At 36.9% G+C, this 26,974-nt stretch overlaps 1 protein-coding gene across 5 annotated transcripts in view; it reads left to right on the forward strand.

The window, feature by feature from the left end:
* IFT80 (intraflagellar transport 80) overlaps positions 1-26,974 on the forward strand; it is a 126,861-nt gene that overhangs the window by 51,326 nt on the left and 48,561 nt on the right. For 4 of the 5 annotated variants that reach the window (XM_079155506.1, XM_079155504.1, XM_079155503.1 and 1 more), the window contains one exon: positions 22,908-23,087. The exons of the other annotated variant lie outside the window; for it this stretch is intronic. In XM_079155506.1, coding sequence (XP_079011632.1) covers positions 22,908-23,087 — 180 coding nt within the window. The remainder of the gene's footprint in view (positions 1-22,907; positions 23,088-26,974) is intronic. 5 annotated transcript variants of the gene reach the window in all.

The following is a 26,974-nucleotide window of genomic DNA, read 5'->3' on the forward strand; positions in this document are numbered from 1 at the left end:
GGACTGTTTCATACTATTTCTAAACATGAGGAAATCACATTATTGTTCCATGGCTCATTTTCTTCACATGCAAAATAAGGTAGTTAGAACCTTTAGAGATTTTTAAATGTTATATCAGTTTTCTGTTTACTTTTTTTTTTTAATCACTAAAATTATAGCCTTCTACCTGGCTTTAGAAGCTCTCTGAAATCTGGTGCCATTAAATCCATTCAGTCTTTCCCGCTTCAACTCTCTAATTTGTATGTGTGCTCAACAGGGTGAATGCTGGCTCATGAATCTTACCTGCCCCTCACTAACATCCTTACTCTTTTTATGGTATACTCTCTCCTTTGTTTTGTACTAAGTGTAGTTTTGTCCACTTATTCTTTAAGACCCATCTCATGTTTGACTTTCTCATGCCTTCTATAGTTAATCTGAAGTTTATTTTTCTAACTTCTCTCACCTAAATCTCTTTGTTTTTCTCTCAATTTTATCAGCATGTTAAATTATCTTATTACTAAAGAACTTTTTTTGTTTTGTTTTTGGACCTAAAGATGTGTACCTTGGGTTTTTTTTTTTTTAATCAGTGATGCTGTTTATAGAATATGTACTCTCATTTTCACAATGTGTTTTGTATTTATGTTGTCCAATTTAGTTTTACATATATTATTTTTGACTCCCTAGTTTATAAGATTCCACAAGTTCAAGATTCCTTATTGTTTATATAATATAGTCAATATTCAATAATTTATTAATAAGTGAATTTAAATATAATTTTAATTTGCCTTTTGATTAATTTTTTTAAGATTTTAAAAACTTGAGGGATCGAATTGATCTCAATACAATTAAAGATTAACCTTATTAAGCATAATACCTTTTCTTAAATGATAATAATTCTGGAAAAATGTTCTTTTATGCAGAAGACATTAAATACATACTACATATCAACCAGTGTCCTAGACAATTGGACTCGAAATATTAAAAAAATAAAATGTAATGATTTGCCCTCAAGTTGTTTACAGTGTGGCAGAGATGATTGGTGTGTGGTAAGTTTATACAGGAGGTTTGTTAAGCACTGTGAAGATGTGGGAAAGCCTAACTCTGCCAGTAGGACATTGGAGAACTGAGCCTTGTTGACTTAGTAGTGCTCAAAAAAGACAAGGTGAGAGGAAGAGAGTTGCAGGCAAAAGGAAATTTTTGTGTTTCATGGTATAAGAGTGTGGTGCTTTTTGTAAAATGTCTAAGATTTTTGCATGAGATGGTACTGGGAAGTGATACATAAAAGATATTCTTACACTAAATCTGTGTTTGCTATGTAAAAGAGTATAGACTTCAAGGAAAAAACAGTCCTAAAATTCATTTGGAAAAAATAAAAGAATATACCCAGATTTTGTCCCCAGAATAGCCAAAGTTATTCTGATCAAAAAGAGCAATGCTAGAGGCATCACATTACCCTCCAAGAAATTATACTACTGGTTGATAGTAACAAAAGTAACTGGCGTAAAAACAGACATAGACCAATGAAACAAATAGAAAACACAGAAACAAACCCAAACGGATACATTCATCTGATCCTTGACAAAGGTGCCAAAAACATATATTAGAGAAAAGATAGCCTTTTTAATAGTGGTGCTGGGAAAACTGGACATCCATATGTAGAAGAATGAAACTAGATCCCTATTTCTCACCCTGCACAAAAGTCAACCCAAATTGGATTAAAGCCCTATGAGTTACAATAGAAATTTTGCAACTGTTAAAAGAAAATGTAGGATCAACACTTCAGCATATACATGCTGACAACAGCTTGCTCAACAGGACTCCTGAACCTCAGGAAACAATACCAAGAATTAATAAGTGGGATGGCATCAAATAAGAAAGCTCCTGCACAGTAAGAGAAACAATAGTGTGAAGAGAGAACCTACAGAATGGGAGAAAATCTTTGCTAACTCTTTTTTTTAGTCAGCTTTTTGACTTCTATGACAAGAAGACCTGATAAGAACAATTAGAAGAGGAAAAGTTTATTTTGGTGCTCATGGTTTCAGGGGTCTCAGTCCATAGATGACTGACTCCATTGCTCTGGGCCTAAGGTGAGGCAGACCATCAGGGCGAGAACGTGGTCTAGGAAAACAGTTCAGTACATGGCACTAGGAAGCAGAGAAAGAGAGCTCTTCTCACCATGGACAAAATATCAACCTCATAGGCATGTCCTGACTCACTTCCTTCAGCTACACCCTATCTGCCTACAGTTACCACCTAATTATTCCCTATTTGGGGATTAATGCATTGATTAGGTTAAGTCTTATAACCCAGTCATTTCACCTCAGAACTTTCTTCAATTGTCTCATACATGAGCTTTTGGGTGATACTTCATATCTAAACCATAACACTATTCTGACAGAGGATATCCAGAGTATGTAAAGAAAAAAACTCAGCACTGAAGGAACAAATAAATTAGCAAATGAAATAAACAGATACCTCTCAAGCAAAGAAGTACAAATGTCTTATTTTATTTTAATAGATAAAAGACTATAAATAAAAATAAAAGGAACATATAATATGGTAAATCATGAGTGCTATAAAAATTAAACTGAAAAAGTGAGACAACATAATTTTATATGTAATCAAGGATTATAAAAACAAATGTACAAACTGTACATTTCTGGGTGGTTAGCATAATATATTATGGTACAGTGAATTATCATAGAATAAAAATTAGAGCCATAGTACCATACTTTTTCTTAAATTCCATAATAAATTTTGTTTTTATCTTTGATTTTTAAGAAATGCATTATTCAAATGTGTAAGACACAAATGTTCAAATTAACAGTTATATGTAAATTAATGTCCAGAATATATTAACAAATAACATTATGTTAATAGAATTCAAGAAGATCTGAATATACAATTACCTTTGGTCACTTTTTTTTTATTGTAAACAAATGGGATACATGTTGTTTCTCTGTACATGGCGTAAAGGCATGCCATTTGTGTAATCATAAATTTACATAGGGTAATGTTGTTTGATTCATTGTTATTTTTCCCTTCCCCCACCCCTCTTTTCCCTCTATGCAGTCCTTCCTTCCTCCATTCTTGCCCCCCTCCATAACCCTAACTCTAACCCTAACACTAACCCCTCCCACCCCCCATTATGTGTCATCATCCACTTATTAGTGATATCATTCGTCCTTTGGTTTTTTGAGATTGGCTTATATCACTTAGCATGATATTCTCCAATTTCATCCATTTGCCTGCAAATGCCATAATTTTATCATTCTTTATGGCTGAGTAATATTCCATTGTATATATATACCACAGATTCTTTATCCATTCATCAATTGAAGGACATCTAGGTTGGTTCCACAATCTGGCTATTGTGAATTGAGCAGCTATGAACAATGATGTGGCTGTATCTCTGTAGTATACTGATTTTAAGTCCTTTGGGTATAGGCCAAGGAGTGGGATAGCTGGGTCAAATGGCAGGTCCATTCCAAGTTTTCTAAGGAATCTCCACACTGCTTTCCAGAGTGGCTGCACTAATTTGCAGCCCCACCAGCAATGTATGAGTGTACCTTTCTCCCCACATCCTCGCCAACACCTGTTGTTGCTCGTATTCTTGATAATCGCCATTCTAATTGGGGTGAGATGGAATCTTAGGGTGGTTTTGATTTGCATTTCTCTTATTACTAGAGATGTTGAACATTTTTCTATATGTTTGTTGATTGCTTGTAGATCTTCTTCTGTGAAGTGTCTGTTCATTTCCTTAGCCCATTTGTCGATTGGATTATTTGCATTCTTGGTGTAGAGTTTTTTGAGTTCTTTATAGATTCTGGAGATTAGTGCTCTATCTGAAGTATGATTGGCAAAGATTTTCTCCCACTCTGTAGGCTCTTTCTTCGCATTGCTGATAGTTTCCTTAGCTGAGAGAAAGCTTTTTAGTTTGAATCTATCGCAGTTGTTGAGTCTTGCTTTTATTTCTTGTGCTATGGGAGTCCTGTTGAGGAAGTCTGGTCCTAAGCCGACATGTTGAAGATCTGGACCTACTTTTTCTTCTATAATCTGCAGGGTCTCTGGTCTGATTCCAAGGTCGTTAATCCATTTTGAGTTTAGTTTCATGCATGGTGGGAGATATGGGTTTAGTTTCAATCTGTTGCATATGGATTTCCAATTCTCCCAGCACCATTTGTTGAAGAGGCTATCTTTTCTCCATTGCATATTTTTGGCACCTTTGTCTAGTATGAGAAAATTGTATTTATTTGGGTTTGTGACCATGTCCTCTATTCTGTACCATTGATCTACCTTTCTATTTTGGTACCAATACCATGCCATTTTTGTTACTATTGCTTTGTAGTAGAGTTGAAGATCTGGTATTGCGACACCCCCTGCTTCACTCTTTCTGCTAAGGATTGCTTTAGCTATTCTGGGTTTCTTATTCTTCCAGATGAATTTCATGATTGCTTGCTCAATTTCTGTAAGGTACATCATTGGGATTTTAATTGGAATTGCATTGACTCTGTATAGCACTTTAGGTAGTATGGCCATTTTGACAATATTGATTCTTCCTATCCAAGAACATGGGAGATGTTTCCATCTTCTAAGGTTTTCTTTAATTTCCTTCTTTAGTGTTCTGTAGTTCTCATTGTAGAGGTGTTTCACCTCTTTTGTGAGATTGATTCCCAAGTATTTTATTTTTTTCGAGGCTATTGTGAATGGGGTACTTTTCCTAATTTCTCCTTCCAAAGATTCATCACTTATGTATAAAAATGCATTAGATTTATGAGCATCGATCTTGTAACCTGCTACTTTACTGAATTCACTTATGAGTTCTAAAAGTTTTCTGGTGGAATTTCCTGGTTCCTCTAAGTATATAATCATATCATCAGCAAATAGGGATAGTTTGAGTTCTTCTTTTCCTATTCGTATCCCTTTAATTTCTTTGGTCTGTCTAATTGTTCTGGCTAGAGTTTCAAGGACGATATTGAATAGAAGTGGTGAAAGAGGGCATCCCTGCCTTGTTCCAGTTTTTAGGGGGAATGCTTTTAGTTTTCACCATTTAAAATGATATTAGCCATGGGCTTAGCATAGATGGCCTTTACAATGTTAAGGAATGTTCCCACTATCCCTATTTTTTCTGGTGTTTTGAGCATGAAGGGGTGCTATATTCTATCAAATGCTTTTTCTGCATCTATTGAAATAATCATGTGATTCTTGACTTTAAGTCTATTGATATGGTGAATTACATTTACTGATTTCCTGATATTGAACCAACCTTGCATCCCTGGGTTGAAACCCACTTGATCATGGTGCACTATCTTTTTAATATGTCTTTGTATGCTATTTGCTAAAATTTTGTTGAGAATTTTTGCGTCGATGTTGATTGAGGATATTGGTCTGAAATTTTCTTTCCTTGATGAGTCTCTGTCTGGTTTAGGTATCAGTGTGATATTGGCTTCATAGAATGAGTTTCTATTTTATGGAATACTTTGAGAAGTATTGGAATGAGCTCTTCTTTAAAGGTTTTATAGAACTCGGCTGAGAACCCATCTGGTCCCAGACTTTTCTTTGTTGGTAGGCTTTTGATGACTTCTTCTATTTCAGTACTTGAAATTGGTCTATTTAAATTGTGTATGTCCTCCTCGTTCAATTTAGGCAATTCATATGTCTCTAGAAACCTGTTGATGTCTTCAAAATTTTCTATTTTGTTGGAGTATAGATTTTCAAAATAGCTTCTAATTATGTTTTGTATTTCACTCGTGTCTGTTGTGATATTTCCTTGTTCATTCTGAATTTTAGTAATTTGAGTTTTCTCCCTCTTTCTCTTTGTTAGTGTGGCTAAGGGTTTATCAATTTTGTTTATTTTTTCAAAGAACCAACTATTTATTTTGTTCATTTTTCCAATTGTTTCTTTTGTTTCAATTTCGTTGATTTCGGCTTTGATTTTAACTATTTCCTGTCTTCTACTACTTTTGGTGTTGGTCTGCTCTTCTTTTTCTAGGGCTTTGAGCTGTAATGTTAAGTTGTTTATTTGTTGATTTCTACTTCTTTTGTTGAATGTGTCTGTTGTGATATTTCCTTCTTCATTCTGAATTTTAGTGATTTGGGTTTTCTCTCGTCTTCTCTTTGTTAGTGTGGCTAAAGGTTTATCAATTTTGTTTATTTTTTCGAAGAACCAACTATTTGTTTTGTCAATTTTTTGTATTGTTTCTTTTGTTTCAATTTTGTTGATTTCAGCTCTGAGTTTAACTATTTCCTGTCTTCTACTACTTTTGGTGTTGGTCTGTTCTTCTTTTTCTAGGGCTTTGAGCTGTAGTGTTAGGTTGTTTATTTGTTGAGTTTTACTTCTTTTATTAAATGCGCTCCATGAAATAAATTTTCTTCTAAGTACTGCTTTCATAGTGTCCCAGAGATTTTGATATGATGTTTCTTTGTTCTCATTTACCTCTAAGAATTTTTTAATTTCCTTCCTAATATCTTCTGTTATCCATTCATCATATAATAGCATATTGTTTAATCTCCAGGAGTTGGAGTAGTTTCTCTTTTTTACTCTTTCATTTATTTTTAACTTCAATCCATTATGATCTGATAGAATGCAAGGTAGTGTCTATCTTCTTGTATTTGCTAACATTAGCTTTGTGGCCTAATATATGGTCTATTTTAGAGAAGGATCCATGTGCTGCTGAGAAGAAAGTGTATTCGCTCTTGGTTGGATGGTATATTCTATAAATGTCCGTTAAGTCTAAATTATTGATTGTGTTATTGAGATCTATGGTTTCTTTGTTCAATCTTTGTTTGGACGATCTATCCAGTGGTGAGAGAGGCGTGTTAAAATCACCTAGTATTATTGTGTTATGGTCTATTTGGTTTCTGAAATTGAGAAGGATTTGTTTGACATACATGGATGAGCCACTGTTTGGGGCATAGATGTTTAGGTTGTATCTTGCTGATTTATGCTTCCCTTAAGCAGTATGAAATGTCCTTCTTTATCCGTTCTGACTAACTTTGGCTTGAAGTCCACATTGTCTGAAATGAGGATGAATACTCCAGCTTTTTTGCTGAGTCCATGCGCATGGTATGTTTTTCCCCATCTTTTCACCTTTAGTCTATGGGTATCTCTTTCTATGAGGTGAGTCTCTTGCAGGCAACATATTGTTGGATCTTTCTTTTTAATCCAATCTGCCAGTCTATGTCTTTTGAATGATGAATTCAGGCCATTAACATTCAGGGTTATTATTGAGATATGATTTGTATTCCTGGTCATTTGGTTCATTTTTAAAATTTTATTTATGTATTTATTTTTTTGACACGACTTGGTTCCTCCTTTATTTGACAATTCCTTTAGGATAATTCCTCCCTTTGCTGATTTGCTTCTTTGTTTTTCATCTGTTCCTCATGGAATGTTTTGCTGAGAATGTTCTATAATGCTGGCTTCCTTTGTGTAAATTCTTTTAGCTTTTGTTTATCATGGAAGGATTTTATTTCATCATCAAATTTGAAGGGAAGTTTTGCTGGGTATAAGATTCTTGGTTGGCATCCATTTTCTTTCAGAGCTTGAAAAATGTTGTTCCAGGCCTTTCTAGCTTTTAGGGTCTGGTTTGAAAAATCTGCTTTTATCCGTATTGGTTTCCCCCTGAATGTAATTTGGTTCTTTTCTCTCACAGCCTTTAAAATTCTATCTTTATTTTGTATGTTAGGTATTTTCATTATACTGTGCCTTGGTGTGGGTCTGTTGTAATTTTGTATATTTGGAGTCCTATAAGCCTGTTGAACTTGATTTTCCATTTCATCCTTCAGATTTGGGAAATTTTCTGATTTTATTTCATTGAATAGATTGTTTATTCCTTTGGTTTGTTTCTCTAAGCCTTCCTCAATCCCAATAATTCTTAAATTTGGCCTTTTCATGATATCCCATAATTCTCGTAGATTATGTTCATGATTTCTTACCATCTTCTCTGTTTGGTCAACTTTGTTTTCAAGATTAAATATTTTGTCTTCAGTGTCTGAGGTCCTATCTTTCAGGTGTTCTATCCTATTGGTTATACTTTCTATGGAGTTTTTAACTTGGTTTATTGTTTCCTTCATTTGACGGATTCCTGTTTGTTTGTTTTTTTTTTTCAATATCTCTAACTCTTTATTGAAATGCTCTTTTGCTTCCTGTATTTCCTCTTTTAACTGTCAATTTGTGTGATCATTCAATGCCTGCATTTGCTTTTTCATCTCATCATGCAATGCCTGCATTTGCTCTTTCCTCTACTCTATTGCTTCCCTGATTGTTTTAATTATGTACATTCTGAACTCCCTTTCTGTCATTTCTTCTTCCATGTTGTCATTGGATTTTATTGATGTAACACCTAGATTTGCTTGGGGCATTTTCTTCCCTTGTTTTCTCATATTGTTCAGGTATCAGTGGACCGCCATGATATTGCAGATTTCCTCTATTGACTTATAATGTCCCTGAAGATTTCTGGTATATCCCCTCTTAGCCTTCAGTAGCCTGAAGTCTTGGAGGAAGTTGATAATGTGGTGCTCCACAAGATGCTGCCTCTCTAGGGATGGTGGCCTTCAGGTGGGGTATAATCCCTGCTAGTGGTGAGAGGTGCCTCCACTTGTTGACCAATGGTCATCCAAAGGGGAACTAGTTTGCGGGCTGAGGCAAGGCCTATTTGGGCCTGTGTCTCTGGTTTTACCATCCTTGTGGGAAAACCTCACCCGGCAGGGAAGACTCACCCAGTGGGGAGGTTTCGCTGGTCAGTTCCACTCCTAGAGTTTCCCCTCAATCTACAAGTACTGCCTGGGTTGGGCTGCCTTCCTCTGCAACATTCCCAGGGGCCCAGACCTACCTCCTGGGCCTGGGAGCCTCACCCTTCGCAGATGAGTCTTCTTAGGCTGCCCCTCCTCAGACAATCTGCCCACAGTCCTGGAACCTTCGCTCTGCCCTTAAGCATGTTTCTGTGCGGCTCTTCCACGATGAAGCCTCCTAGGTCCTGGGATCCTGCTCTGCACCTAATTGCCTGGCTCTGCGGACCCTCCTCTGAGTAGCCACCTGGAGCCCCGTACAGTCGCTCCGAGTCCCAGCGACCCGCCTCACGCCTCTTCCTCCGGACAGCCGCCTGGTGTTCCGGTGCGGTCACTAGGAGTCCAAGCAACTCACTGCATGCCTCCTCCTCCCGTCAACCGCCCGTAGCCCTGGGCAGTCACTCCGAGTCCAGGTGACCCGTCCTGTTCCTCCTCCTCCTCCGGGCAGCCCCCCAGGTGTTCAGGAGCGGTTGTTCTAAGTCCACAACCCACTGTGTGCCTCCTCCAGGCAGCCCTCCAGTGTTCAGGAGCAGTCGCTTTGAGTCCAAACAACTCACCACCTACCTTCTCCTCTGAGAAGCCGCCCGGAGCTCTGATGCAGTCACTCTGAGTCCAACCGACCTGCCGCGCTTCTCCTTCTCCTCCTCTGGGCAGGCCCTGGTGTTCAGGGGCAGTTGCTCTGAGTCCATACATCTTGCCGTGCAGCTGCTCCTCTGGTAACCGCCTGTAGCTCTGGTGCAGTCACTCTGAGTCCAAGTGACCCGCTGTGCACCTCCTTTGGGCAGCCCTCCGGTGTTCAGGAGTGGTTGCTCTGAGTCCAAACAGCTCGCCGCCCAGCTCCTCCTCTGCGCAGCCGCCCAGAGCCCCAGTGGTTGCTCCAAGTGCAAACGCTGTGCTGAGCATCCTCCTCTACGATGCTCCCAGTTGTCCGAGTTCACTGCTGCAGCGGGGGGAGGGGTGTCTTGTTGGGCAACTCTACTTCACAAAGTTCCCTGCGTTCCGGGACTACCGCCCCATCCAGGACCCCTCTCCAACGGGAAAGATTCACCTGGCGGCTTTGAGTTGGTCCCAAGTCTCTCAGTATCTCCTCTTTTGAATCCCGAGTCCTGGAGCAACATGAAATGCAGCTGCCCTCTAGTCCGCCATCTTGAAATCCCCTGGTCACTTTTGAAAATTTTTTTTATTTGTTTAATTTGTTGTACCTGAAAGTAGAATGCATTTATACATTTTAATAGCTCATACATAAATGGAGTGTAATCTCATTTTCCTGATTATACATATTGTAGGATCACATCAGTTATGCAGTCATATGTACATGAGGTAATAATGTCCTTTTCACTCTACTATCATTCGTACCAGCACATCTTTTTAATTAATTGACAGTGTTGCTTTTGTTTATCAGCAGGTGGTGCTATTGCTTGTGTAAGGGATAACTTCTTTATTCTCATTTTCTCTTTGAATATTCATTTATTATAATAAAATGACTTACCTCTGTTCATTCATTTATTCATTTACTTAAAATAATTGCAATAATTCATTGTCTGCAGTTAACTGGTCTAACTGACATATATAACTTTTCATTGTCAGTAACATAATTTAAGGCAGTCTGTAATTTGCTAATTACATGAGAGAGAGTATTCTTTAAAAAATCAATTAGAAGCCCTCAAACAAATGTATCTATTTTCTCTTTGACTTAAACTTAATTTCTGAACATGTAATTTTATGAATTAAAATTTCCTCAAAGGGATGTCATCTGTTCATAGGTTAATACTTTATAGAAATGGTCCCATTTTTTGTTCTTTATATTGTGCATATCCAGTATGGTTGCTTTTTTATTTTTAAATTAAATTTTATTATTTTGTTTTAATTTTATTTTAATGTAGGAATAGCATTACCATGTTTATAGAACTATGGCGTTGACTCCAGTGGTAAATTTACAGAGTTGAAGGCTTCTTCTGGACCTTTAGGTTCTTCCTTGTGTTAGTCAGCTCTTCATTGCTGTGCCCAACATATCTGATGCAAACAACTTGGAGGAGAAGGATAGGTTTAATTTTGTCTTATGGCTTCAGAGGTTTCAGTTCATTGTTGACTGGCTCTATTACTTTGGGGCCTGAGCTGAGACACCATTATGTTGAAAGGGCATGACAGAGGAAAGCTGCGCTCATGGCAGTTGTAAAGCTGAGGGAGGAAGTGAGAGACAGACAGAGAGGAAGGGGCCAGGCACATGATACCGTCCTCAGGCACATGCCCCTAGTGACGTCCTGTGCCTCACCTGCCTACAGTTCTCACTTCCTCCCAGTTGTACATTCAAATTATTAATCCATCATACGGTTTAATCCATCAATGAGATATAGAGCCCTCATGATCCAGTGACTTCCCAGAAGCACCTCTCCTGGACATTGCTGCCTTAGGGACCAAGTTTTCAACATGTGAGCTTTTGGGGGATATTCCAGATCCAAAACATAACATTTACCTACAAAATAAATTTTAGGGCTAAATGATCTCTTCTTTTAACTCTGCAATTCTGATGCCCTTTTCACAGGCACTGAGCATAGTGCATACTTCCTCTTTTATAAGTATTGGTGTTTTGTTTGTATGTTTGTGTTTTTTTTTTTTTTATTGTAAACAAATGGGATACATGTTGCCTCTCTCTTTGTACATGGCGCAAAGGCATACCATTTGTGTAATCTTAAATCCACATACAATAATGTTGTTTGATTCATTCTGTTATTTTTTCCCCTTCCCCCCACCCCTCCCCTCCCTCTTTACCCTCTATACAGTACTTTCTTCCTCCATACTTGCCCCCCTCCCTAACCCTAACTCTAACCCTAACACTAACCCTTCCCTCCCCCCCATTATGTGTCATCCTCCACTTATTAGCGATATCATTCGTCCCTTGTCTTTTTGAGATTGGCTTATCTCACTTAGCATGATATTCTCCAATTTCATCCATTTGCCTGCAAATGCCATAATTTTGTCATTCTTTATGGCTGAGTAATATTCCATTGTGTATATATACCACAGTTTCTTTATCCACTCGTCAATTGAAGGGCATCTAGGTTGGTTCCATAGTCTGGCTATTGTGAATTGAGCAGCTATGAACATTGATGTGGCTGTATCTCTGTAGTATGCTGATTTTAGATCCTTTGGGTATAGGCCAAGGAGTGGGATAGCTGGGTCAAATGGAGGGTCCATTCCAAGTTTTCTAAGGAATCTCCACACTGCTTTCCAGAGTGGCTGCACTAATTTGCAGCCCCACCAGCAATGTATGAGTGTACCTTTCTCCCCACATCCTCCCCAACACCTGTTGCTTGTATTTTTGATAATCGCCATTCTAATTGGGGTGAGATGGAATCTTAGGGTGGTTTTGATTTGCATTTCTCTTATTACTAGAGATGTTGAACATTTTTTCATATGTTTATTGATTGCTTGTACATCTTCTTCTGTGAAGTGTCTGTTCATTTCCTTAGCCCATTTGTCGATTGGATTATTTGTATTCTTGGTGTAGAGTTTTTTGAGTTCTTTATAGATTCTGGAGACTAGTGCTCTATCTGAAGTATGATTGGCAAAGATATTCTCCCACTCTGTAGGCTCTTTCTTCACATTACTGATAGTTTCCTTTGCTGAGAGAAAGCTTTTTAGTTTGAATCTATCCCAGTTATTGATTCTTGCTTTTATTTCTTGTGCTATGGGAGTCCTGTTGAGGAAGTCTGGTCCTAGGCCGACATGTTGAAGATCGGGACCTACTTTTTCTTCTATAATCTGCAGAGTCTCTGGTCTGATTCCAAGGTCCTTAATCCATTTTGAGTTGAGTTTTGTGCAGGGTGAGAGATACGGGTTTAGTTTCATTCTGTTGCATATGGATTTCCAATTCTCCCAGCACCATTTGTTGAAGAGGCTATCTTTTCTCCATTGCATATTTTTGGCACCTTTGTCTAGTATTAGAAAGTTGTATTTATTTGGGTTTGTGTCCGTGTCCTCTATTCTGTACCATTGATCTACCTGTCTATTTTGGTACCAGTACCATGCCGTTTTTGTTACTATTGCTTTGTAATAAAGTTGAAGTTCGGGTATTGCGATACCCCCTGCTTCATTTTTCCTGCGAAGGATTGCTTTAGCTATTCTGGGTTTCTTATTCTTCCAGATGAATTTCATGATTGCTTGCTCTATTTCTGTAAGGTACGTCATTGGGATTTTAATTGGGATTGCATTGAATCTGTATAGCACTTTTGGAAGTATGGTCATTTTGACAATATTAATTCGGCCTATCCAAGAACATGGGAGATCTTTCCATCTTCTAAGGTTTTCTTCGATTTCTTTCTTTAGTGTTCTGTAGTTCTCATTGTAGAGGTCTTTTACCTCTTTTGTGAGATTGATTCCCAAGTATTTTATTTTTTTCGATGCTATGGTGAATGGGGTGGATTTCATAATTTCTCTTTCTGAGAATTCCTCCCTTATGTATAAAAATGCATTGGATTTATGAGCATTGATCTTGTAACCTGCCACTTTACTGAATTCACTTATGAGTTCTAACAGTTTTCTGGTGGAATTTCCTGGTTCCTCTAAGTATATAATCATATCATCCGCAAATAGGGATAGTTTGAGTTCTTCTTTTCCTATTCGTATTCCTTTAATTTCCTTGGTCTGTCTAATTGCTCTGGCTAGAGTCTCAAGAACGATATTGAATAGGAGTGGTGAAAGAGGGCATCCCTGTCTTGTTCCAGTTTTTAGGGGGAATGCTTTCAGTTTTTCACCGTTTAGAATGATATTAGCCATGGGCTTAGCATAGATGGCCTTTACAATGTTAAGGAATGTTCCCACTATCCCTATTTTTTCTAGTGTTTTGAGCATGAAGGGGTGTTGTATTTTATCAAATGCTTTTTCTGCATCTATTGAAATAATCATGTGGTTCTTGACTTTAAGTCTCTTGATATGGTGAATTACATTTATTGATTTCCGGATGTTGAACCAACCTTGCATCCCTGGGATAAAACCCACTTGATCGGGGTGCACTATCTTTTTAATATATTTTTGTATGCGATTTGCTAAAATTTTATTGAGAATTTTTGCGTCAATGTTCATTAATGATATTGGTCTGAAATTTTCTTTCCTCGATTTATCTCTGTCTGGCTTGGGTATCAAGGTAATATTGGTTTCATAGAATGAGTTTGGGAGGGTACCCTCCTCTTCTATTTCATGGAATACTTTGAGAAGTATTGGAAGGAGCTCTTCTTTAAAGATTTTGTAGAACTCAGCTGAGAACCCGTCTGGTCCTGGACTTTTCTTTGTTGGTAGGCTTTTGATGACCTCTTCTACTTCATTACTTGAAATTGATCTATTTAAATTTTGTATGTCCTCCTCGCCCAATTTAGGCAATTCATATGTCTCTAGAAACCTGTTGATGTCTTCGAAATTTTCTATTTGGTTAGAATATAGATTTTCAAAATAGCTTCTAATTATGTTTTGTATTTCAATTGTGTCTGTTGTGATATTTCCTTGTTCATTCCGAATTTTGGTGATTTGGGTTTTCTCTCGTCTTCTCTTTGTTAGAGTGGCTAAGGGTTTATCAATTTTGTTTATTTTTTCAAAGAACCAACTATTTATTTTGTCAATTTTTTGTATAGTTTCTTTTGTTTCAATTTCGTTGATTTCAGCTCTGAGTTTAACTATTTCCTGTCTTCTACTACTTTTGGTGTTGGTCTGTTCTTCTTTTTCTAGGGCTTTGAGCTGAAGTGTTAGGTTGTTTATTTGTTGATTTTTACTTCTTTTATTGAATGCACTCCATGAAATAAATTTTCCTCTAAGTACTGCTTTCATAGTGTCCCAAAGATTTTGATATGATGTTTCTTTGTTCTCATTTACCTCTAGGAATTTTTTAATTTCCTTCCTAATATCTTCTGTTATCCATTCATCATGTAATAGCATATTGTTTAATCTCCAGGTGTTGGAGTAGCTTCTGTTTTTTACTCTTTCATTTATTTCTAACTTCAAACCATTATGATCTGATAGAATACATGCTAGTGTCTCTATCTTCTTGTATTTGCTTACATTAGCTTTGTGGCATAATATATGGTCTATTTTAGAGAAGGAGCCATGTGCTGCTGAGAAGAAAGTGTATTCGCTCTTGGTTGGATGGTATATTCTATAAATGTCCGTTAAGTCTAAATTATTGATTGTGTTATTGAGATCTATGGTTTCTTCGTTCAATTTTTGTTTGGAAGATCTGTCCAGTGGTGAGAGAGGTGTGTTAAAATCACCTAGTATTATTGTGTTATGGTCTATTTGGTTTCTGAAATTGAGAAGGATTTGTTTGACATACATGGATGAGCCACTGTTTGGGGCATAGATGTTTATGATTGTTATGTCTTGCTGATTTATGGTTCCCTTAAGCAGTATGTAATGTCCTTCTTTATCCCTTTTGACTAGTTTTGACTTGAAGTCCACCTTATCTGTAATGAGGATGGATACCCCAGCTTTTTTGCTGAATCCATGTGCATGATATGTTTTCCCCCATCCTTTCACCTTTAGTCTATGTGTATCTCTTTCTACGAGGTGAGTCTCTTGCAGGCAACATATTGTTGGATCTTTCTTTTTGATCCAATCTGCCAGTCTATGTCTTTTGATTGATCAGTTCAGGCCATTAATATTCAGGGTTATTATTGAGATATGATTAGTATTCCCAGTCATTTGGTTCATTTTATTTATTTATTTATTTATTTATTTATTTATTTATTTATTTATTTATTTATTTTGAGACGCCTTGGTTCTTCCTTTATTTGACAATTCCTTTAGGATGGTTCCTCCCATTGCTGATTTGTTTCTTTGTTTTTCATCTCTTCCTCATGGAATATTTTGCTGAGAATGTTCTGTAATGCTGGCTTTCTTTTTGTAAATTCTTTTAGCTTTTGTTTATCATGGAAGGATTTTATTTCATCATCAAATTTGAAGGTAAGTTTTGCTGGGTATAAGATTCTTGGTTGGCATCCATTTTCTTTCAGGGCTTGAAAAATGTTGTTCCAGGCCCTTCTAGCTTTTAGGGTCTGGATTGAAAAATCTGCTGATATCCGTATTGGTTTCCCCCTGAATGTAATTTGATTCCTCTCTCTTGCGGCCTTTAAAATTCTGTCTTTATTTTGTATTTTGGGCATTTTCATTATAATGTGCCTTGGTGTGGGTCTGTTGTAATTTTGTATATTTGGAGTCCTATAAGCCTCTTGTACTTGATCTTCCATTTCATTCTTCAGATTTGGGAAATTTTCTGATAGTATTTCATTGAATAGATTGTTCATTCCTTTGGTCTGTTTCTCTAAGCCTTCCTCAATTCCAATAATTCTCAAATTTGGTCTCTTCATGATATCCCATAGTTCTTGGAGATTCTGTTCATGATTTCTTACCATCTTCTCTGTTTGTTCAACTTTGTTTTCAAGGTTAAATATTTTATCTTCAATGTCTGATGTTCTGTCTTCCAGGTGTTCTATTCTATTGGTTATGCTTTCTATGGAGTTCTTAATTTGGTTTATTGTTTCCTTCATTTCAAGGATTTCTGTTTGGTTTTTTTTTCAATATCTCTAACTCTTTATTGAAGTGATCTTTTGCTTCCTGTATTTGCTCTTTTAACTGTCGATTGGTGCGATCATTCAGTGCCTGCATTTGCTCTTGCATCTCGTCATTTGCTTCCCTGAGCATTTTAATTATGTACATTCTGAACTCCCTTTCTGTCATTTCTTCTGCCATGCTGTCGTTGGGTTTCATTGATGTAACATCTAGATTTGTTTGCAGCATTTTCTTTCCTTGTTTTCTCATATTGTTCAGGTATCAGTTGACCGCTGTGATATTGCAGATTTCCTCTATTGTCTTATAATATCCCTGAAGATTTATATTATATCCCCTCTTAGTCTTCAGTAGCCTGAAATCTTGGCGGAAGTTGATAATGCAGTGCTCCACAAGGGAGCTGACTCCCTAGGGGTGGTGGCCTTCTGGTGGGGTATATTCCCTGCTAGTGGGCAGAGGTACCTTCACTTGCTGATGAATGGTCATCCAGAAGGGAAGTAGGTTGTGGGCTGATGCAAGACCAGTTTGGGCCTGTGTCTCTGATTTTACGGTCCTTTTGGGAGAACCTCACCCAACAGGGAAGAGTCACCCGGTGGGGAGGTCTCGCTGGTCGGTTTTCCTCCCAGAGGTTCTGTTCAATTCACAACTACCGCCTGGGCTGGGCAGCCTTCTTCTGCAATGATCCCAGGGACCCGGACCTACCTCCTGGGCCTGGAAGCCTCACCCTTCACAAACGAATCTCCTTCGGCTGCCTCTCCTCAGAGAAGCTGCCTGCAGTCCTGGAGCCTTCGCTCCGCCCCTCAGTTTGTCTGTGGGGCCCTTCCACCAAGAAGCCGTCTAGGACCCTGCTCTGCACTTTGCGCCTGGCTATGCGGCCCCTCCTCTGAGCAGCCACCTGGAGCCCCTTACAATCGCTCCGAGTCCCAGTGACCCGCCACACGCCTTTTCCTCCGGCAGCCACCTGTTGTTCCGTGCCGTCGCTCTAAGACCAAGTGACCCACCACGCACCACTTTCTCCACCAGGCAGTTACCCAGAGATCTGGTGCGTCACGAGTCCCAAGAACTCACTGTGCACCTTCTTGTCCCGACTGCCTCCCGTAGCCCTGGTGCAGTCACTTCGAGCCCAAGCACCCCGCCGCGCTCCTCCTCCTTCTCCAGACAACCCCCTGTGTTCAGGAGCGGATGCTCTGGGACCAAACCACTCACCCCTCTGTTCCACCGGATAGCCGCCCAGAGCCCTGGCGCAGCTGTTCCAATTCCAAGCGACGTGCCGAGCCCGTATTTCTCCTTCTCCTCTGGGCAGCCCCCTGTGTTCGGGGGTGGTCACGTTCAGTCCAAACAGCTCACCAAGCACCTTCTCCTTTGGGCAGCCTCCCAGAGCGCGGGTGGGTTGCGCCGAGTCTAAGCGCTGTGGTGAACAGCCACCTCTTCAATGCTCCCAGCTGTCTGCGATCACTGCTCCGGTGGGGGGAGGGGTGCCTCGCCGGCAGTTCTACTTTGCAACGATCCCTGCTTTCGGGGCTACCGCCCTGTCCGGGGGCTACCGCCCCGTCCGCCTGCCCAGTGGGAAACACTCACCCGGCTACTTTGAGTTGGTCCCAAGTCTCTCAATATCTCCTTTTCTTGAGTCCTGAACCCACGCTGCTCCTCCGGATAGCCGCCCGGAGCCCTGGCGCAGCTGATCCAATTCCAAGCGACGTGCCGAGCCCGTATTTCTCCTTCTCCTCTGGGCAGCCCCCTCTTCAATGCTCCCAGCTGTCTGCGATCACTGCTCCGGCGGGGGGAGGGGCGCCTCGCGGCCGTTCTACTTTGCAAAGATCCCTGCTTTTGGGGCTACCGCCCCGTCCAGGGCTCCTGCCCCGTCCGGGACGTCTGCCCAGTGGGAGATTCTCACCCGGCTGCTTTGAGTTGGTCCCAAGGCTCTCTATATCTCCTCTTCTTGAGTCCTGAGTCCTGGAGCAACACGAAACGCAGCCACCCTCTAGTCCGCCATCTTGAATCCCCTATGTTTGTGTTTTAATGTAAAAATAGCATGCCAGAAATGGAAAAACTCAAGCAGCGTTGGAGAAATGTGACTGATCTTATGACTTTAGACTTATTCTATATTTTATTGTAGTTTGATACAAGTAGAAGCAAAAAGGGGCATTGTTATAAGGTTATAGGAAAACTTCTGGATACCGGGAAAATAATATAACTAGTAGGCCTTAGGAACCAAAAGGTAGAGTGCTTTGTCTTTTGCCTTTGCTCCTGTCTACATATCCAGGTCCTTTTTTTTTTTTTTTTTTTTTTTTCCCCCTGTAGGCTGACCTTTTTTCTCCTCTCAACTTACATGCTGAAAAGTGACCTCATGAGTACATCTCTATTGGAGAGAGAAGACTGAGTCAAAAACCTTGGTCCCATGGGGTGTAAATACCTCCAGGGAAGAAATTATTGACCCAACCTCGATTAGGAACACATACCTGATCTAAGCAGGTATGTTTAGGCCTGCTGGAGTAGGCTCTATAAAAATGGCTGTGAAGACTTCAGTAGGACCCATTGGTGTGGCCAGGTCTTATTAAATGAAGGAAGAGGCGGGAGGCAGCCAACTCAATGGGTTGCTGTTGTTTCAGTCAATTTAGTCTAATTTACCAAAAATTTTCAGTTTAATCTTCAGAGACTTTCTTTGTACATGGGTAAATTTCTGACTTTATAATGAAGATAATGAGAAAGTTAAAATTTTCTTTTTTGGTATAAAATCAACTTTGCTAAAGGATAAAGTATAAACCATAAAGTAAGGGAACTGCTTCCTTTATGAGTCTCTGTTGTCCAGAATTGAGAAACTTAGTTAATAATACAAAGTTAGATTTCTGTTACATAATTTACTTTTATTTTGTTTAAAATCAACACCTAACATGCAATGGGTATTCTGGAAATGTTGCATTTTAGTGAATTTTTATACAGAGAAAATATGTTGTTTTAGTTTTTAAAGAGTTACATTAGTCCAACATTTTGACTATTTATTAATGGGATTGATCCATTCAGTAAGTTTTGTGATTATTTTTCAGAAGTCTAGTTTTTATATTTCTAAATTTCTTGACTTTTACTTGTTTTTATGTGTTTTTTAATTTTAAAAGTCAGATTTTGACAAAATGGTTGTTGAACTTTTGGAAAGAGGGCTTGCTCTAGGAACACAGGCTTACTTGTTCATTCAGCTTATATTCATATGTGCTTCATTGGCTATTTAGAGAATAACTTCTATATCTGTCCTCAATAACACCTCACCCTCTAGAGTTCTAAAATGTAAACAAATGATTAAACAACATAGTAAGGATTATAATTGTTATGAAAGAACAGAGAAGAAGTGGAATAATGGTAAATTTTAAGATAGTGTCTGTGCTTAATTTTAATGGAATAAGTTGGTTTAAGTAAACTTCTCCTGTGGTTAGTTAACTTAAACAATCTTTTTTTTTTTTAATAACTAAAGATTGTTTCTTTTTCTTTTTCTTTTTAACAGTGTACACAAATTTGAATTTGCTTTTTTGTGGTATTAGTACCTAAAAATCTGAGTCTGTTTAGAAGCACAGAATTTTACTCTGTGCAATTGTTTTTTCTCTTTTTTCTTCTTTTCTTTTCTTTTATTTCTCTTTTCTTTCTCTTTCATATTTCCCCAGCTTTTTTTTTTTTTTTTGTAATTTTTTTTTTTTTTTTTTTTTAATTTTGAGACTCATTAAGTTGCCCAGGCTGGTCTTGAACTTGTGATTCTGTCTGTATTTTCTATATGTGCACTTGCTGAAATCATGCAAAAGCTCCTGCAACATGTACACATGTGCCAATCTATGATTCCTTATATGTAATGTGTTGTTTTTCCTCTGCCCACCATTTGAGAGAGAAATGGTACAGCTGCTTCTTTTAATATTTTGCTCATATTTTCTTCTCATAAATAACTCATAAACCCAACTCCAGCATTCACATTCTGATAAGTTATTGCCAACAATACCAATCATGTATTACTTAGTATCTCGCTTTTGCTGAGGCTGGCTTTGAACTTTGAATCCTCCTGAATCAGCCTCTTGCCTCTTGACCACCTTACCTTTTTTTTTTTTTTTTTTTTTTTTTTTTTCAATGTGCTAGGGATTAAAACCAGAGCCTTGTGCTTGACAGGCAAGCACTCTACAAACTGAGCTATGTTCCGAGCCCTTGACCAAATTACTTTTGCTGTAAGTGTTGTGAACCTGATAATATAACTCCTAAATTCCCACTCTTAACTTTCTTCAAACTAACCAATCCCACTCTACCTCAGAAAACTCACCTAGGTAATGCCCTGGACCCCATTAAAAGCTTCTTCCTCTTGCTTCTCACCAGCTGGTTGAGCCCTACGTCCTAAATGGTACCCTACACTTTCCCCTTGTCACTGGAAGATGAGTTTCTTTCTTTTCTCATGGATCTATGAATAATTAACCTTATCTCCCCACCTTCCCTCTAATTGTCCTTCCCTATGTTATACCTGACTATGCCAACCCTAATTTATACCCTTACTTAAATTTCAACAGTACACAACACCACCTATGAAGTTTTCTTGCCAAAAAAATTGAACCTGAATTTAATCAAAACTCTTAAATTTAACTACCAATTTATATGAAATAAAACTGATAGGATAACATGTTAAATAACACCATGAGAATGTAAATGGCAAAATCCAGATGTGGGAAACTATAGAACAAATGATCCAGTTTCTGCAATAGCAAAAAACTGCAAGGCAGCTGGGGATATAGCTCGATTGGTAGAGTGCTTGCCTTGCAGGCACAAGACCCTGGGTTCAATCCCCAGTACCACCAAAAAAAAAAATCTGGAAGGCAAAAATAATGTGGAAAACAGGACTTAGATGATATATCTAAAAGATTTTTCAAACCAATTGCAGATTGTACCTTATTTGCTTTTTGATTTAAGCAAACTGAAAAAACATAAAGTAAATATTTTAAAAATATGAATGTATGATTTTAAAATACAAGTTTAGATCTCTGTTCCATCTACACCATGAGCATTGACTAAATTGAGAATAAAAAAGAGATGTGTAAGCCTGCTCCAAACTATTAAGTGCTATGTATCAATACATCAAGTCTCTTTTATCTGTATCAACCACTTTTAATTTTCATATAACATAGTAGTCCTGTAGTATTTCATAATTCTTGTTTGTCAGGCATAAATGGGTTCATTGCTTTTTTAAAAATAATTTTTTTTAGTTGTCCATGGGCCTTTATTTATATATTTTTTTACATGTTGTTCTGAGAATCAAACCCAGGGCCTTACGTGTGCCAGGCAAGGGCTCTATTACTGAGCCACATCCCCTGTTTATTTCTTTTTATTTCCAGAAGCAGATTATTTTTATCTTTGAAGTTCTCAGTCTTTGCTTATTTTCTAAAAAAGGTGGCTTCAAGTATTTATGTTCTTCTTTAAAAAGTATATTTGTAATTCCAGAAAAGGAAATTTCTAATATTTTCAACTGCTGATAAAGCAAAGCTTGTGGTTTGTTCATTACCTCCTCCTTGATAACTTTACTATTAGACCTTTTACTTAAGCCATTAAGCAGCATTTAGGGGTTCAAAGAGTGGAGAAGATGAAAAAATTTAGTGGGTGGTAAAAGTAATTAAGTATTTTATCTATGAACTTTTATTAGGAATTTAAAGTTTTGTATTATAGTAGTATAAATTAGTGAATCTTTTTCCATTTTTTGTTTCCTCCGTTTTTGTTGTTGGAGTGAGCCTGTAGCTAAATAATAATGTTTCCTCCCTGCTTCCCTTTGGTACTGGGGATAGAAGCACGTACTACCACTGAGCTACATCCCCAACCCCTAATAATATATATTTCTAAGAAAGTAATAATGTGAAACAAAACAAAACAAACAACCCAAAAGCAGAGAATTCAAGACTTAATTTGACTCTAGGCTATAAAGAAAGAGAAAATGCCATATAAGTTTAGTCAAACAAATTAATCATCCTTCTTGCAAGTATGTATGTTGCATCTGAAAAATATAAGAAAATGCCTCTAGTACCATCTATCAAATGTTTTTTTTTTTCCTTGCTGTCTTAATACATATGCACAAGAATCTCTTTTGTCCTAGTTGATGCTTATCTCTAGATAACTTTATCAAACAGGTAAGTTCTAAGAGAGATGTATCAGAGATGTTTGAGTAACATTTTGTGTTTAGTTTCAGTTTTTAGTGACATTCCTGAAATATTATGATCAGAAATTTCTAGATGTAAGACTATAGAGAATGTTAAGATGTCTTACTTTGTTTTTTCCTACAGAAGCTTTGTGTTTACCTTTTCAGTATTATTACTTGAATGTAATCATGTGAATGGAAATGATATGAGTTTTTTGAGTCCTTGAGAGATTTCATGTTATGTTTTATGTTTTTCTACTGCATACTTTTAAAATATTTGTATCTTCTGTTCAACATACTAGAATTTTATTAAGAAAACATTTATAATAATTCCAGATAAAGTTACATTCTTTTAAAAATTATCTTAATATGTTAACATGTGATCAGTTTTAAATTCTTAAAACATTTTTTTTGATCAATCAATTTTACTCTTTTTTTTTTCCTTCAGTGGTCATATGCTTTAGAAAAACCCAACACTGGCAGTATATTTAATATTGCTTGGTCAATTGATGGCACTCAGATTGCTGGAGCCTGTGGAAATGGCCATGTTGTTTTTGCACATGTAGTGGAGCAACGTTGGGAGTGGAAAAATTTTCAAATAACCTTAACTAAAAGAAGGACCATGCAGGTATGATTATGATCTTAGGATGATTAAGCCTGCTTCTTTTCACATTAGTTCACTATACATAATGTAGAATTATCTTTGTTAATTATATTTACTCAAAGTTTATGAAAATTCATGCACTTTTAAAACATTTTTACTGTGTCATCATTTGGTCAATTTTTCATAACAATAAGAACCGTGCACTGAAAAAGAACTGAAATGGCTGTAGTTATTGTGGTTATGGATTTAGGACAGGTTAGTGAAATTTGAAGCATTTATGGAGTATATAGATTCAATTAAGGAAGGAGGTTGGAAGAAACTCTGACAAATAGGAGTAAGTTAAATTTAACCAGTAGAACTGAATCTAAGGCAGGCCTAACTTGCTAGTTAATAATAGGAATAAATTATTTTACCTATTTATCATTGATTCTATGGATTGAACTGAGAAGGCTGCATCCCCAGTCTTTTTAACCACTGGTTAACATTCCCAGGCTTTTTTTTTTTTTTTTTTTTTTTTAATTTTTTAGACAGGGTCTTGCTAAGTTGCTGAGGCTGGTTTTGAACCTTAATAAATAAATTGTAAATTTAAACAAGGTGTATATTTTTGAAGGAGGAATTATATCAGAATTAAACAGATTTAAGAAACATATTAACCAAATGCAGAGTAGCACTTTGTTTTCTATGCAAACAGACCAACTATATATTTAGAAAATAACTGGAAAAATGTGATCTCCTACTATAGAAAGACATTAGGAGACAACATGTTGCCTTAAAGAAACAAGCATACAATTTTGCTTCAAAACATTTACATCATTGACATGTTTCTAGGAGAAGATGCTATTTTGGAAATTTAAAAATGTCTTTGGGACCTCAGTCAGACTTCTGGTGAAGATGGTATCATAAATTCACTGAAATCACTCTCACTTTATTATTCTAATTAAAAATCACCTTAGTATTGTGACCAGTGTTTCTCCTACAGCCTTCTCAAGTATGCTTTCTTCCATATGCCACATAACTGGGTCTTGAGTTAGGTAGGATACCTTTCTTATACCGCAGCACTGATTCTAAACCACTATAATCTCCTGTTCCCTAAAAAACTTCATCTCCTTTGAAACATTTTTCATCAGAGTACTCTTCTCTTTACAGTCATTTCCCCCCACTCATTGAAGAAGTAAACAAACATATTACTCCTTTTCTTCATGACTGGCATGCTGACATCTTTTTTTTGTTTTGTGTTTTTGGTGTTTTTTGTTGGTGTAGGGCCTTGTGCATGCGAGGCAGGCACTCTACCAATGGTGCTATATCCCCAGCCCATAACTGACATCTTTTTAAAAAGCATTTAAAAATGTCTGAAAGATAGGAACTATTCTCCTTTAAATATAACTATACTGACCCTGCACATTTTTCCTGTGGTCTCCTAGTATCTTTCTGCAATAGCAGATCACATTTTTTTCAGTTAAAATATATTTTTTATAGTTGTTCTGTTTACATCAGAAACAGTACCACATTGCATTTAATTTGTCCCTGTCTTTTCAAGTCTGAAACATTTCCTTCTTCATATGTATAAATATATAAATATATTATATGAAATTTAAAATTTATTTATTAAATCAGGTCGTTTATTCTGTCGAATGTTGTATATTCTGCATTTACCTGATTGCATCCTTATGGTATATTTATATTTAACATTTTCATTTAACCTTCTGTATTTCCTATAAACTGGTTATTAGATTTAGAGCCTTGATATGATTTTAGAGTTTTAAGAAATATAAAGAATAATTTGTAAGTGATGCTGTGCGTTTCCTATTACATCACATCAGGAGGCACGTATGTCTGCTTGTCTTTATTCCAGTAATGTTTTGATCAGTGTGTTCAGGTATTATAAGCCTGATTCATCTATCATAATAGTTTCCTATTAGGCATTTTAATGTTTTTAGCAGCCATTGATGATAGTTGTCTAGATTTGTCTTTCATTGGGGAGGGTGTGGTATGGTAATATTATAATTAATTAATTTATAACCAATCATTTCTTGTGTATTTATCATCTAGAATTCTTATACATCAATCATTTGATTACTATAAAGTGAGAACAGCTGAATTATTTTCCTTTATTTACCAGTTTTCCAATCATGGGTTGATTTCCTAGCATGTCCAATTAGTTTCTTTTTCTTTTTTTTTGTTTTTTGTTTTTTTTTTTTTTTTTTTCAGCATTGGAACCCAAACCCAGGGGCACTCTACCACTGAGTTGCACCCCATACTTTTTTATTTTTTATTTTGAGACAGGGTCTCACTAAGTTGCCCAAATAGACCTTGAATTTATGATTCTCTTGCCTCAGCCACCTGAGTTTCTAAGATTGCAGCCATGTACCACACTGCCTGGCCTAGTGAATTTCTTTTGTGTTTTTATCATTATAACTTGTAGATGTTAACATTTTTGGTATATTTCAGCCTTTGCAGTCACAATTCTTTTTAATGATCAAATTGTTTTATCTTTGGTCAATTGGCTCCTATGTTCTTTTGACATTATTTCATTAGTTTCCTTTCTGGTATAACAAGATATTCTAGGCTTATTTTGTGCATTTCCTATCAGACTTGGAATCAGCCATTTTTCCAGGAAAATTATTAGAGGGAAATGTTATTTTTTTTTAAAGTAGGATTTATTGAAGAATAGAAGAGGGAACCCAATAGCAGGTTTTTTCCCCAGGGAAATGTTATTAATAGACCATATTTGGGTACTGTATGGGCTCATTTGTATTGATTTGATCAGTACTTTTAGACAAAATGTTTTTGTTCCTGATAGATAAAAATATATCATGAATATGTACTTGTGTTTAAAGTTAAGGAGTTTTACTCTTTGTACTTGACTATTGTTTTATAAGAAAATTTTTTTCCTAAGCACATTAATAGTGCTATATATGTTCTAAACTAAAATATAGTTTTGAAATAAAAATATAAATTATTCTAACAATCTACCATTGAATACTATTTAGTATTTCTTGTTTTTTAAATAGAGGCAAATCCATGTATCTTCATATCCTTCGTCTTAGATAAAAGCTATCATACTATACATATTGTTCTGCATCTTGCATTTTTACTTTATGTCCTTAAATCATTCCATATAACTTTCTCATTGCATCTTACTGCTATATATTATTTGTGAATGTGCTGTAGTTTTTTCAGTCTATTGATAAACATTTGGACATTTGCAGTCATTTGCTATTGCAAATAGTGCTATAGTAAATAACCTATACAGTGTTATTTCATAGTTTTGCTTGTGTATCTTTGGGATAGGAATCTAGAGTATATGCTTTATTCTGTAATCTCTTGTCATGATGGTGGCATATTAATGGGGCTGGGAGTTGGGGAATAGATCATAAAAAATGTAATATACTTGTCTTAGTCTCCTCAGACTGCTACAACAAAAACTGTGGGTAGCTTATAAGCAGCAGAAATTTTTTTTCACATTTCTGGAGGCTGGGAAGTCTAAAATCAAGGTGCTAGAAAATTTGATGTCTAAAAGAGGGCCCACTGTCTTTTTTTATAGATTGTGCCTTCTTATCCTCACTTGGAAGTGGCAAGGCAGCTCTCTCGACCTCTTTTGTAAGGACATGAATTACTTTGAAGAAATACTTATAGGAAGTTTGACCTTATCCTCCTGTCTTTCTTTTTATATCTTTTTATTGCTTAGTAATACCTGATACATTATTTTTAGAAAAAAATATCATTTTGAGGAGAATTTAAAGAAATACTGACTTGTAGGTATAATTACCTTTTTATTTTTTTTCTTTCTCTCTTTTTTTAACTTCTTTTTATACTGTCTTACCCATTCTGTTTGACCAGATAATTTGGTAAGTTTAACTCACCCAACATTCTTCTTGATTTGTTGCAGTTGGGCTATCAACCTTAAGATT

Source organism: Sciurus vulgaris (assembly GCF_902686455.1).
Source record: "Sciurus vulgaris genome assembly, chromosome: 10".
NCBI classification, from domain to species: domain Eukaryota; kingdom Metazoa; phylum Chordata; class Mammalia; order Rodentia; family Sciuridae; genus Sciurus; species Sciurus vulgaris.